Raw genomic sequence first — 14,446 nt, forward strand, 5'->3', positions numbered from 1 at the left:
TATATGTTTACATCAGTCTATAATATCCCCTAGATTCCTTTTGCAATAAAAAGATAATTTACAAAATTTGATTGGGAAAACCCGTGCAGTAAAGGGAGGTTACTCTTGGGATAATCCATTTTTCGATGCAGCGGAATATCTAAATTTCAGTAGTAAAATTTGATACTTAGTGAACAATGACTTTTTTATTTGAATAGAGTAATATGAAAATGTCTGTTATGTAATTTGAAGGTAAGACAGTACGGGAATTGCTACTTTCTTATTTTCATCCCGGCGCTGTAATTGTTGTTATTGTTGTGACGTCAGCGAATGGCTTCGGCGACAGCTGAAAATCTCAGAAAACCTCAGAAAATGTCTGATTACTCTCGTAAAATGTATCGATTTGAATACTGTCGAGTGAAGTAGGTGTATTTTAGTGTTATTTCTTCACCACGCTCGCTAAATTGCGGTCACCATGTGTTCCGTGCGTATTTTCAGGGGACCCTGGGTTTTTGACGTTTCATTCCTGGTGTTTATTTTATTTATATAGGGGGTATTTTTGTAAAGATAGACTTCTATGGTCTTATTGATAGAATTTCAGACTCCTGTGCTGTAATAAGCTTAGCTTTAAAATTAAATGCAGTTAATTGAAATATGAGCTTGAAGTTTAACTGGAACGAAATATTGTCTTTGAGTGGTTTGGCACCAGGTGTTGTTGTTTAACATGTACATTTGAACTTAAAAAAACAGATGTCCTTATGAGAACACTGGTAAGATATCTTGAACATGACTGAGGGCAAGGCTTGTGCAGTCACAACTTAACATGTTGAAGGTTTGAACATTTAAAAAAAAAAAAAGGAATGGATATATATATATATGTATATATATTTATTTTTTAAGGGTGTGGGGGTGCGGGGGAACGGGAGAGGAAACAAAATTTCACATGTTGATTATAAATATTGATGGAAAATTAAAAATGAAAAACAAGAGGGTCATGATGACCCTGGATCGCTCACCAGAGTAATATGAGCTACATGTTTCTAATGTCAAACTGATGATTTTTAGAAATTTTTTGGAAGATCTATCGATGAACAATCAAGTAACCCCTGGGGCGGGGCCAATTTTACCCCAGGGGTCATGATTTGAACAAAGTTTGTAGAAGTCTACTAGGAAATGTTACATATCAAATATCTAAGATCTAGGCCTTCTGGTTTATTTTTAGCAAATTTATGAAGATTTCCCTATGTACAATCAAGTAACCCCTGGGGCTGGGTCAATTTGACCCTGGGTGGTCAAGATTTGAACCAATTTTGTAGAGGTCCACTAGGCAATGCTACATGTCAAATATCTAATCTCTAGGCCTTCTGGTTTATTTTTAGAAAATTTTGAAGATTTTCCGATGTACAATAAAGTAACCCCTGGGGCGGGGCCAATTTTACCCCGGGGGTCATGATATGAACAAAGTTTGTAGAAGTCTACTAGGAAATGTTACATATCAAATATCTAAGATCTAGGCCTTCTGGTTTATTTTTAGCAAATTTATGAAGATTTCCCTATGTACAATCAAGTAACCCCTGGGGCTGGGTCAATTTGACCCTGGGGGGTCAAGATTTGAACCAGTTTTGTAGAGGTCCACTAGGTAATGCTACAAGTCAAATATCTAAGCTCTAGGCCTTCTGGTTTATTTTTAGAAAATTTTGAAGATTTTTCTATGTACAATCAAGTAACCACATGGGGTGGGGTCAATTTGACCCCGGGGCTCATGATTTGAACAATTTTTGTAGAAGTCTATTAGGCAATGCTACATTTCAAATATCTAAGATCTAGGCCTTCTAGTTTATTTTTAGAAATTTTTTGAAGAATTTCCTATGTAAAATCAAGTGACCCCTGGAGCGGGGTCAATTTTGATCCAGGTGTCATGATTTGAACAAATTTTGTAGAGGTCCACTAGGCAATGCTACATGTGAAATATCTAAGCTCTAGGGATTCTGGTTTATTTTAAGAAAATTTTTAATGATTTTCCTAAGTAAAATCAAGTGACCCCTGGGGCGGGGTCAATTTTGACCAAGGGGTCATGATTTGAACAAATTTTGTAGAGGTCCACTAGGCAGTGCTACATGTAAAATATCTAAGCTCTAGGCCTTCTGGTTTATTTTTAGAAAATTTTGAAGATTTTTCTATGTACAATAAAGTAACCCCATGGGGCGGGGTCATTTTGACCCTGGGGGTCATGATTTGAACAAATTTTGTAGAAGTCTATTAGGCAATGCTATAATTCAAATATCTAAGATCTAGGCCTTCTGGTTTATTTTTAGAAAATTTTTGAAGATTTTCCTATGTAAAATCAAGTGACCCCTGAAGCGGGGTCAATTTTGACCCCGGGGGTCATGATTTGAACAAATTTTGTCGAGGTCCACTAGGCAATGCTACATGTGAAATATGTAAGCTCTAGGTCTTCTGGTTTATTTTTAGAAAATTTTTGAAGATTTTCCTATGTAAAATCAAGTGACCCATGGGGCGGGGTCAATTTTGACCCCAGGGTCATGATTTGAACAACTTTAGTAGAGGTCCACTAGGCAATGCTACAAGTCAAATATCTAAGCTCTAGGGATTCTGGTTTTTGAGAAGAAGATTTTTAAAGATTTTCCTATGTAAAATCAAGTGACCCCTGGGGCGGGGTCAATTTTGACCCCGGGGTCACCCCGGGTGACCAAGGCAAGTGGGCGACCAGGTGTGGGTGCGCAACTTCACATGTTTACAATAAATGTTCACAGAAAAGAATAAAAGAAATTTAATGAAATTCTGCCAAGTGGCAAGTTTGTTATGTACAAATATGTGGATTTTTAGACAATTAAAGGGCAATAACTTATTAACCACATTATAGTGCTCTAAATTCTGTTAAAGTTTCACAGTTCAAGGTCAAATATATCAAAAGTTATGATGCAGAAATTGCCATATTTATAGTACCCTATATAGTTAACACTAGAAACTTCTAAGGGCCATAACTCTGGTGTTACTAGGGCAATCTGACTGAAACTTGACGGGCCGCAAGAACTCATAGTGGTGAACAGGTATATGAAGTTTTAAATAAATATTCCTAATCATTTCCTAGATATGGCTCCGGACGGACGGACGGAAGGACGGATGGACGGACGGAAAGACGGACGGAAGGACGGACGGACGGACAACGCCAAAACTATATCCCTCCGACTTTCGTCGGGGGATAATAAACAAAGGGCCATTATGGTAATTCACTTAAAAATTGTTGAACCAGTCTGATTTTCAGGGGAACACAACTAGGGTACCAATACATCATTCTGACAAAGATTGGTCAAAATCCCCCCATAGTTTCTGAGGAGATGCGATAACGAGAAATTGTTAACGGACGGACGGAATGACGGACCACGGACACAGACTGATTTGAATAGCCCACCATCTGATGATGGTGGGCTAAAAATTTGGAGAAGACCTTATACTGATGCTACAGATCATGTTTAATGATATTCATCAAGCACTTCATGAGAAGGAAGTGTTTAAAGGTTTTTCTTTCTGATCTAGTGGCATGATGCAAACATTTGACCACTAGATGCCCATGGGCAACATGTCCAGCCCGCCCTTTGACCCCTAACTGTGACCTTGACCTTTGAGATAGGAACATGGGGTTTGCACAAGACACTCCGTCTCATTGAGTTAAACATTCATGCCAAAAATAAACAAGATTCCTCAATGCATGTCAAAGTTGTGGGCCAGACAAGATCTGACAAGACCTTTTACCTCCAACTGACCTGACCGTGGGGTTTGCGCAAGACACTCCATTTCACTGAGGTTAACATTCATGCCAAATATAAACAAGATTGCTTCATGCATGTCAAAGTTATAGTCCGGACAAACAAATCCAGACGGCCGGACGCACATACACCGAACATTTGGACGACTATGTCTCCGCTTCTGCAAGCGGGCTCGACAAAAGTGAAGGGAGGATCTTATAAAGATGCTACAAATCAACTTTGATGAACATCAACTGATACGTTCATGAGAAGAAGTCTTTTAAAGGTATTCCTAGTTTTACCTCTAGCAGTCCCTTGAAGGGGCCAAATGCCACTTTTTGAACAAATTTGGACAAGGAACTTACACTGAAGCTACAGACAAAGTTTGACAAGATCCATCATGCCGTTCATGAGAAGTTGTTTGTAAATATTTCTAGTATTAGTTATAGCGTCAAGCACCCCTATTTGAAAAAATTGGGAGAGGACCTTATAATAATGTTAAGAAACCATGTTTGATGAAAATCCATTGAACAGTTCATGTGAAAAATTTGTTTGAAAATAATTCTATTTTGAGCTATATCGGTGCCAGAGTTAGTTCCTTCAATTTCCTTCGTTTTCCAATTTTTTTAGCTTAAGTAGCTCCTAAAATGAAATCTTTTGCTCTGATGAGCTAAAAAGGGGACATAATTCATGAAACATTTGTGTGAGAGTTATGGCCACTGTTCAAATGATGTGGGTGATGATGAGGAACAACCATTTTAAGTCTGAAGCAAATTCATCAATAACAGAGAGAACATGCATAAAAAACTTTAATCAAGACTTAAGTAGGATAGCTCTCCATTTACATTGTATAGCCCAGTTAAATACAAACTAACACATCAATAGATCTCTTTCTTCAAACCTGAACATAACGAATTATAATGAAACAAGCAAATTCGATGAATTGGTATCCCCCGCTGAAAGGGTTTGTGGTGAGGAATGGCAAAAAAATATATCCGGCAAAAAGTTAAGGATGTTAATGAGAAGCAAATAATTTCATTAGTCAAAATCAATTTAACAGAAAACAAACGTTTAAAAATAAGTACATAATAAATGTATCATACTTTGATCCTGACTAAAGAATTTATTTTGAATGGGATATGCTTACTGTAATAAGCTTAGCTTTTAAAATTAAATGCAGTTAATTGAAATGTGAGCTTGAAGTTTAACTGGAACGAAATATTGTCTTTGAGTGGTTTGGCACCAGGTGTTGCTGTTTAACAGTTGAACTTAAAAGAACAGATGTTCTTAAGAGAACACAGGTAAGATATCTTGAACATGGCAGTGAAGTTTAACTGGAACGAAATATTGTCTTTGAGTGGTTTGGCACCAGGTGTTGCTGTTTAACATGTACATTTGAACTTAAAAGAACAGATGTTCTTATGAGAACACAGGTAAGATATCTTGAATATGGCTTAGGACAAGGTTTGTGCAGTCACAACTTAATATATTTATTTTTTAGGGGGTGGGTGTGCGGGGGAACGGGAGAGGAGACAAAATTTCACATGTTGATTATAAATATTGATAGAAAATTAAAAATTAAAAAAAAAGGGTAAAAGGGTGAAGTTGGGGGGGTAGGGGTGGGGGTGCAGAGGATGCATGATCAGTGGTGGGCATGACTGGGTGGAGGAGTGAGGTGGGGGAATGGTACAACTTGCATGTTGATAAATAATCATGGAAGGTTTGAAAAAAATCTAAAATAAGAAATGAAAAAAAATATTTTTTTTTGGAGGGGTGGGGAGGGGGAGGGGAGGGGGTGTGGGGGTGACCAAGGCAAGTGGGTGGCCAGGTGTGGGTGCGCAACTTCACATGTTTATAATAAATATTCACAGAAAAGAATGAAAGAAATTTAATGAAATTCTGCCAAATGGTAAATTTGTTATGTACAAATAAAATTATGTGGATTTTTAGAAAATTAAAGGGCAATAACTCTGAAGTTACAAAAGAAACCCGTACGAAATTGTGTGTTCACAACCACATTATAGTGCTCTAAATTCTGTTAAAGTTTCATAGTTCAAGGTCAAATATATCAAAAGTTATGATGCAGAAATTGCCATATCTATAGTACCCTATATAGTTAACACTGGAAACTTCTAAGGGCCATAACTCTGGCGTTATTTGGGCAATCTGTCTGAAACTTGATGGGCCCCATACCCTCATAGTGGTGAACATGTACATGAAGTTTGTTTAAAAAATTTAAATAAGGATTTTTTTTTTTGGGGGGGGGGGGGGGAATCGGGGGATGTGTGATCAAGGTAAGGGGGTGACCAGGTGTGGGTACACAACTTCACATGTTTACAATAAATTTTTATGGAAAAGAATGAAAGAAATTTAATGAAATTCTACCAAATGGTAAGTTTGTTATGTACAAATATGTGGATTTTTATACAATTAAAGGGCAATAACTCTTAATTTACAAATAAATCCGAACGAAATTGTGTGTACACAACCACATTATGGTGATCTAAATTCTGTTTAAGTTTCATAGTTCTAGGTCAAATATATCAAAAATTATGATGTAGAAATTGCCATATTTATAGTACCCTATATGGTTAACACTAGAAATTTCTAAGGGCCATAACTCTGGTGTTACTTGGGCAATCTGACTGAAACTTGACGGGCCGCAAGAACTCATAGTGGTGAACATGTATATGAAGTTTTAAATAAATATTCCCAACCATTTCCTAGATATGGCTCCAGACGGACGGACGGACAACGTCAAAACTATATCCCTCCGACTTTCGTCGGGGGATTATAAATACTTGTATTAGCAGGAGGTGGAAAATGCCACAGTTGTATCGGTACACTGGCTCAGTGAAACATTAAGACATGTATATTTTTATACCCTTTTATTACTCGTCATACCAAATGCATGAAATTACATCACTTATAAATAAATTGCATACAAGGTTGTAAAATAGGTCAGTAATCTTCTAAATCAAAGTACAAAACAAGTGTGCCATCTCTAAGTAGATAAAGTATCAATGTAAACAATGATGAAACATAATGAAATTTCCGCACAGTGGTTACTAACTTGTTATATTCAACAAATATCTGTGATAATTAATGCAATGACAAACAAACATTTGGAATAAATTAAAACATTTTGTACAAAATGTGCAATTTACTGATTAACAGCTCAATATATCAAAAACTATTTATAAAACAATCTTAAAAACTCAAGCATTCAACTTCCATACAAAAGTAAGAGAAAGTTCGAGGTAATCCAATAAAATTTCAACTACAGCTAGAAGTAAGTTTCTCACTGTCTTCTACAGTTTTAGCACACACTAGGATGTAAACATTCCCAAATAAATCAAGCACTCTATCTAAACATCAAGCTTTCATCTTTTCATAAATTTACAACAAAACAGTTGGTTCACGTTATTTGTTGCTTGTATATAAATAGAAAAAGGCATGCCAAAAAAACATGCATTTAATTATCACACTAAAATTTATAAACAAAGAACATAATTTTAGTGGATTGTCCCATAATCTAAATTGGTCATAGTAATTTCACTCCTTGATCAAAACCGTACATATAATTAACCCTTACCATGCTAAATTTCTATAATGGACTGGTCCATCTTCTAATTTGGGCTGTACCATTTATCATTTGAAGGGGTGTTTACTTAAAATTTACTGACTGGATAGCGAACAGTGCAGACCATGATCAGACTGCACGGATGTGCAGGCTGATCTTGATCTGCACTGGTCGCAAAGGCAGAATTCTTTGCCACCAGCAGGCTAAGGGTTAAAGACATTCTTAAACAAAATTTGAATTAACCTTAAAATATCCAAAAGACAAATGCACAAAATTCAGGAATGAATTTACTATGACCAGACATTTTTAATGTAAGCTCCAAGGTTTTAAACATATGTCCCAAGGAAACTTTACATAACATAAAATAATTACCATATTTACTTAAATTCACAGCGCATTCTAATTATGTATCAACCAATTCTGCTATACCTGCAAATTTTGTTTCTCTTCTGTTTATAAACTTTACGCTATGTGAATTTTAATAGATATGGTAAACAGTCCCGTATACAAATAATGATTTTCATAAATATATCTTTAGCACATTTAAATGTAAATAAACAAATAACATTTCTAAATTAATTCAACATCATCGCAATTTTTGAAAATCACTATTTGTTTAAGACCAGAAGTAAATATAATAAATTGTATTAAGGCAGAGATTTCCTACGTGTACTGTAGTATTACAGTAATTTCATTATTGCATAAGCATTTCAGAACATTGAAAATTTAGCAAAAGGTAGTTTTACATGTGTAAAGCTTATTTTTTTACATGTCATGGGCTGAGCGCGAAACTATTGTAACTGTATATAAATAAAGAACAAGACAATAGTTTCGTGCTCAGTCCTCGAATTGTGTAAAGTCTTATTTTTGAAGTACATTTACATGCAAGTACCAGTCTCTTTAATGAATTTAGCAGATAAATTTAGCAGTCACCGAACACTATTAAATGGGAATTTTCTACAAGTAGACATATGGAAATCTAAACCTCAAATATCATGTACTATTTAGAGGAAAGTATTTCTGAACTTTTTTCATTGACAAATTAATGATTGGCTTTAAATCCCCAAAATGAAAACAAAAAAAATGTAATAAAAATGAAGATGGTCTATAAATCATTATACACTAACAGTTTCATCAAAATAGTACATGGGAAGTATGATTTGTAAAAGCAAGAATTTGTTGCAAGTATATTTGTTTATGTGCAAACTCTTTCTGATACCATGAACACTTATAAATCAAACAAATTCTTGTCCAGACACTTTAAACCTTGCAACATCTACACTGCTCCTACTGGTAAATGTTCCAATCTTTAACACCCAACCATACAACATTCATGTTAATGCTAACATATTTTTGTTGTTTTCCGCTTTTAGAATTTTTCTAGCAATATTTTGAGTATTTAATTTTTTTTATTTTAGCAATTTTTCACTTTTTTTATATATATATATTTTTTTCATTTTATCTCATCAGTTAAAATCACAGTAGTCAATGACATGTTTATGAATGCAATTAAAAGTCAGGATACAACGATCAACATGGCATATTAAAAATATACAAAACTTTTCATCAATTTTCAACCTGTCAAAATGTGAAAATGATCTGAACTGTGAAATTAACAATTTACACTGTGTAGAAGTGTAAAAAAAGAACAAGAATAACAAAACATTAGCAATCCTCCCAATTTCGGTTCTATCCTAGTCTAGTACGGAACAACTTTGAAAATGACTGAAGTTATCAAAACTGGGTGTTAAAAATTTATTAATTTACAGTTTATTAACATAACTGAAAATCTGTTGTAAGATTTTTTTTTCAAAATTCTAAAAACCCTGGTATTCAAGGTAAACTTTGCTTTAAATACAAAATCTTTACTGAGTTTTCCTTGTTCTATAGATGCAGTCTTGAAAATAATTATATATTTCTATTGTTTCTCAGCCTGAATGTCTGTTTATTTGTCTGTCATCTTTTTGATAAGCATTGCCTTCATGGTCTTAGCTAAAGCTTCTAATTCAATAATTTTCTTCCGCAACGCCTCATTCTTCACTTCAAGATCATTCGCCTCACTGTCCATTTCGATGAACTTCTGCTTTCGGATCTGTCGTGATCGCCGTGATGCTTCGTTATTCTTGTCACGTCTCTCCCTGTACTTGTCCGTCGATTTGTACGTGGGAGTGACTTTAGACTGAATGGATGAAGTCACATGTGAAGCCTTCACAGTTGTGACTGGTTCAGCCAATCTAGGCTTCTTTGATACATAGTCGTGATCAGCCATTGAGCATTCGCCGTCAATGGGCTGATCTACGACATTGATAACAAAGTCGTCTACTACCACCTCTTCGTAGTCCACATGCTTGCGTTTACGAAGAGATGATGACGTCGAGGTAACCACTTCTGGTGTAACTTCAAAGACAGCTGGTTCTGTATTAAGATGGGAGATTATTCCAGAGAAATCCGTCGGGATCGTTTCCTTCACTTCCCCATTGTCAACTTCAGAATCAACTGCCAAGCTGGATCCCTTCATAGAATTCTCCTGTCAAATATAATCATAAACCATTCTTACTAAGTTCACCAAACTCTTTATATTAAAGTTCTCCATTCATACAATATATCACATTCAGAATTATTTTTTCATTAATATAGAAATGACTAAGAAGTATTTAAATATACTAAATGTGAGCCAAAACAATGACCATCCAAGGAAAACACAATTTCCTATGTCAATGCATACCACAAATCTCACAATAGTAATTGGCAAAGAAAGGAACCAAAAATATTTCCATAAAAACTTAATTTTGAACTTATCATGACAGAAACTTGTCAAATGTAGATGCATACACTAAAAAATATCTGGAGTAGGGAATCCAGCTTTATCTTTTTTTGAGAACTTACCGGCAGGAGAAAGTTCGAGAGATCCACGAAGCTGTCCAGGTAGTCTTCCTCTGTCAGGTCAAACGGCATGTCAGCAATAATGCCGCCCAAATCATCATCGGGCATAAAGCCCCCTATGCTGTTTATATCCATCTTGTTGATGTCCAGTGCAGCAGGTTTCGAGGCCTTGCTAGCAACAGTTGTGTTGCTAGCTTTATCTGTAAACAAAAAATATTGATTAGAAAGTGGAATTTATAATAACTACTTAACTTCATAATGTGAAGCAAATAATAACATAGTCCAGCTTATTACCTAATGAACTGTTATAAAAATCAGTAACTTGAGTACCTAGTGTAAATAACTTGTTTGAATATATAGTGACAATTACAGTAAGTTCACAAACATGTAGAATTGAATTTACCTTATATTCTTCTCTCAAGGCATTCAACTGTATTTTTTCAATGTTGCTATGAGCAAGCAATCAAAGAACTTTATCCCATCTGAATAAATCCAATGGATTTATAAGCCTGAATTATTACTCTAGCAAGATTTGTTTCCCCTACATTCTAAAACTGTTTTAAGAGTTTTGTTCCTGGCCACAAATCCTTAAGACTCACTCCAGTTTTGAGATGAACTAACAATTCTCACTCCATTTTGATTCTTTTAGAACATCATCTAGCTTAAAATATTTTAAAACTAGTAAAAGTATTAAGAGTCAAAATGTATCTCTTAAACAAGCCTACATTGTCAAAATCATATTACTCCAAATATTAAAATATATAACAAACACTAAGTGCTTTCTTTTCTTTAAAAAAAAATATGTAGATCTATTTTACTCCATTTTAATGTTTTCACAAGCAAATCTAAAGCAGTTCTGCTTAACAAACATATGAATTTGAAAAGAAAATTCAAGAACATTTTGCAATACTAATCTCTATATTTAGAAACATGCTATAAATAGCTAGGTCAGGTATGATGAAATTTGTTGCAATACAGTAGCATAATGAGGTCAAGGCTTTTACATGTATATGGTAACCACTGATCACCATCTACATAGCTGTCTTAATATAATAAATATAGGTCAATGTAGTATCATATCTGTATGCACTTAACTGATTTAAGATAAAACCTTGAATAAACTGGACTATGTTATGTTTAACATCGAAAAATAATAACAATACCAGGTCATTTAAAATTAATACCTTAAGTAAACATGCTGGTATGCAGAAAGGTTCAGTAATACAGTACGTATATGCTGAAATTTAAACTAGGACTGTCATCGATTGAAAATTTTATATTAACAACCTATATGGACAATAGATCAATATTTTGAAAAGTATTTCATGCAAGAGAAAAAGATGCATGAAAAGTAATTTCAAGATCTATTTAATTAAAGGCATATTTGCCATAATAACAAAAGTGAAGTTTGTTTAGTTACATTCATTTTCTTTTGAATTTTAGAGAAAATCAAACATTTTCCATTCACATGTCCAATTTTTTCTTCCTTTCTTTGATCTTACTCTATCAATGTAAAATATTCTGTATCAGGGACCATACCTCCACTACACTTACATTATGATTTAACGACAGTCCTGGCTTCAACAGGTTTTATATTGAATAATATTTAAATGATCTGTAATTCTTTAATCAGTGTATTCTCCTTCATTTAAAACAAACCTTACTTAGTTTACCTCGAAAAATCACTGCCTATGATACATATATTGTCTGATTTTTGGTTTAATTTAATACTCGACTGCGCAACATTATATCGTCTGATTTTTGATTTAATTTAATCATTACTAACTTATTTAACAATTAAGTGCATTGTAGAAAATTGAATTAACTGGACAGAAATTTACCGGTGTCAAACAGGCCACTCATCTTCTGTACCGAACGTAGTGAATTCTTTGAACTGTCCATCGACGATTGTATGAATCTCGTCTCCGAACAGTCCAGAACCCTGCTCTGCTCCCTCGATGTCCAAGTACTCGACAAGTTCATCAAGGGTATTCGGAACAATCTCCCCAGCTTCCGAGTGGCACTGTCAAATAAAATGTGGTATTTACAGACACGGGGCGATTCCGTCAGTAAAAAGGGAAATGACATCTTGTTACATTTAATATATATAAACTGTCTATGACAGTTGATGATTTCTAACACAGAAACAAACTGATCATGATGCTGTTTTATACTTTAGAGATTCATTTTGATGAATTATAATTACTTCCATCCGTTGACAAGACTTAGTCAGTTAGTGTTGTCAAATAAAAACGGAAATAAACACGTGGGCGTGTCAAAAAATTTGACAACAAAATAAATACCTGAATTTCCTGATCACAAAGCATGTTAACAAAGTCCGTAGGTAGCTCCGTCGTGCTGACTGTGGTAGAAATGTTGAAAGTATCAACAATTGTCGTACTAAGGCGGATTTCGCCTTCCAATATGGCTTCCTTTCTAGTCTTTCGGCTTCTTTGCCTTGCCTGTTGTTGGCCTTCGCCCGTTTGGCTGAAAGCATAATTTGACCAACTTTTCTTTAAAAAGAACAGTAAAAAGGAATTAAATGACTTGTATAATTGATATAAAAGGGTTGGTTAAACGTATTTGCAAAGAAAAACATAGGTACCTGGTTTGAATGTCCGTTCCCTCTGTCTACATTCGTTCTAATGACTTAAAATTTCACATACTCGTATACTTATTGTGCAATAATGCTGCTAAAAATAGAAATTACGTATCCTATGCCAGAGAAATATCTAAAAATATTTACGTTTGTCCAATCAAATTTCTCCGATAGAACGTGAAATTCTAAAAATATCTCGTTGGTAAGAGCGTCACCTTTGACCAATACTAAGTCACAGGTGCGCTCTTAATTTGTTTTTGATAGATGGCGCTCTGCGTTGCTGTTTGCCAGGGCGGAAAGTTGTGGTATCCTCAAAAATCAATCGGTGTATGCGGTGGACGTTAAAGGGTGTGGGGGGTTTAATCTCCCAGGATGTTTTCGGCGGGAGCGGATTCTGGGGTGTGCACCCCGGGGTTCTATTCTCCTGTTCTTAGAGTCATTTTGAGAATCATGCTGAAACATAAAATGTAGAATTTCAGTGATATGATTCTAGAGTTTACTTTTATGCTCGGGAAAGGACCGTTCAATAACTGAACTGTCCGTTACTGAGTAACTCACGAATTCAATAACAGGCCTGAGGGTTAGATAATTCAGGCCCTTAGGAAGAATTTTCAGATTGGGGGGCACACATTATAAAAATCAGCCGACTGAAACAGAAAAGTAGGGGACTACCTAGGGGGGGTTTGGGGGCATGCTCCCCCGATTAAATTTTGAAATTCAGCGCTTCATTTCCTGCATTCCAGGACATTTTGGGAGCATTTAAGAACACTTTTACCACTGCAATTTTATATACAATATAGGCCTACCCCATGTTTTGACATTTTCAAATGAATACAGTATAATGAGTATAGTATAAAACCCCTCACCTTTTTCTCGGGCTTGGGTCTGACAAAGAAACGCTGTTCTAAGGCCTTTTTTTTATCATTTTTACATGTTTTCTGTTTTGATTTGACACTAATAAGGTTAACAATACAATTATAAAACTGCATGTCTGGTGACAGGTCACAGTTAAAATAGACTCGCTGTCAAATAATAATTAATTGGCAAGATAATTACCATAATCGGTCAAATTATTGGTGGGGGGAGGGGGCGGCCCCCTGGCCCCCTGTTCCTACGGTCGTGTAATTTCATACACCATTCTGAAAAAAAACAAAGGTTTTAATAGAAGAAATTTGTTTGAATATTTAAAGAACTAGAGAGCTATTGACTTTTTCATCAAAACATTTTAATGGGACATTGTCCATTGTAAATTTCGACTGTTTAGAACATTGCAAGTTTGAACCTATAAAAATAAATACTTCTTTGGTTTGAATCACTTTATTGTAGTCTACTAGAGTTTAAAAAACATCTTTAAATACCATAAATGTGAGCAAAGGCATATTTTAATCTATCCCTATCTGACAGAACTTCTAGGTAAGATGGCTCTCCGACCCCTATTATACCATTTTTACGGGGATAATAAACGTGGTTACCATCTGGGCCTAAAAAAAACAAAAACAAAAAAACTTCTAGGTAAGATAATAAATTGTTTCGAAAACTGCGAAAAAAATATTGAAGATACTCTCAAATATCAATAAATTTATGTCACTACTGCCAAATATTAATACTTGATTCTTGCCAAATGAAAAATAGGTT

General features: G+C 34.9%; 1 protein-coding gene across 1 annotated transcript; it reads right to left on the reverse strand.

Moving 5' to 3' along the window:
• Window positions 1–6,619: 6,619 nt before the first annotated feature.
• On the reverse strand, window positions 6,620–12,933 carry LOC123561672 (thyrotroph embryonic factor-like). Its single transcript, XM_045354186.2, has 5 exons — window positions 12,818–12,933; window positions 12,516–12,699; window positions 12,054–12,235; window positions 10,216–10,412; window positions 6,620–9,856 (listed from the first exon to the last, which is right to left on the reverse strand). Exons 3-5 carry the CDS (start codon window positions 12,193–12,195, stop codon window positions 9,275–9,277), a joined length of 921 nt encoding a protein of 306 aa, XP_045210121.2. The 5' UTR covers window positions 12,196–12,235; window positions 12,516–12,699; window positions 12,818–12,933; the 3' UTR covers window positions 6,620–9,274.
• Between the last annotated feature and the right edge of the window lie 1,513 nt (window positions 12,934–14,446).

This window comes from Mercenaria mercenaria, chromosome 10 (assembly GCF_021730395.1).
Source record: "Mercenaria mercenaria strain notata chromosome 10, MADL_Memer_1, whole genome shotgun sequence".
Lineage (NCBI taxonomy): Eukaryota > Metazoa > Mollusca > Bivalvia > Venerida > Veneridae > Mercenaria > Mercenaria mercenaria.

Coding starts and splice junctions, on each gene's coding strand:
- LOC123561672 (XM_045354186.2), bottom strand. CDS start 12,195: ATGAACTTGTCGAGTACTTGGACATCGAGGGAGCAGAGCAGGGTTCTG. Junction 10,413..12,053: donor GAGTGGCCTGTTTGACACCG/GTAAATTTCTGT, acceptor TTTTGTTTACAG/ATAAAGCTAGCAACACAACT. Junction 9,857..10,215: donor TCTCGAACTTTCTCCTGCCG/GTAAGTTCTCAA, acceptor TATATTTGACAG/GAGAATTCTATGAAGGGATC.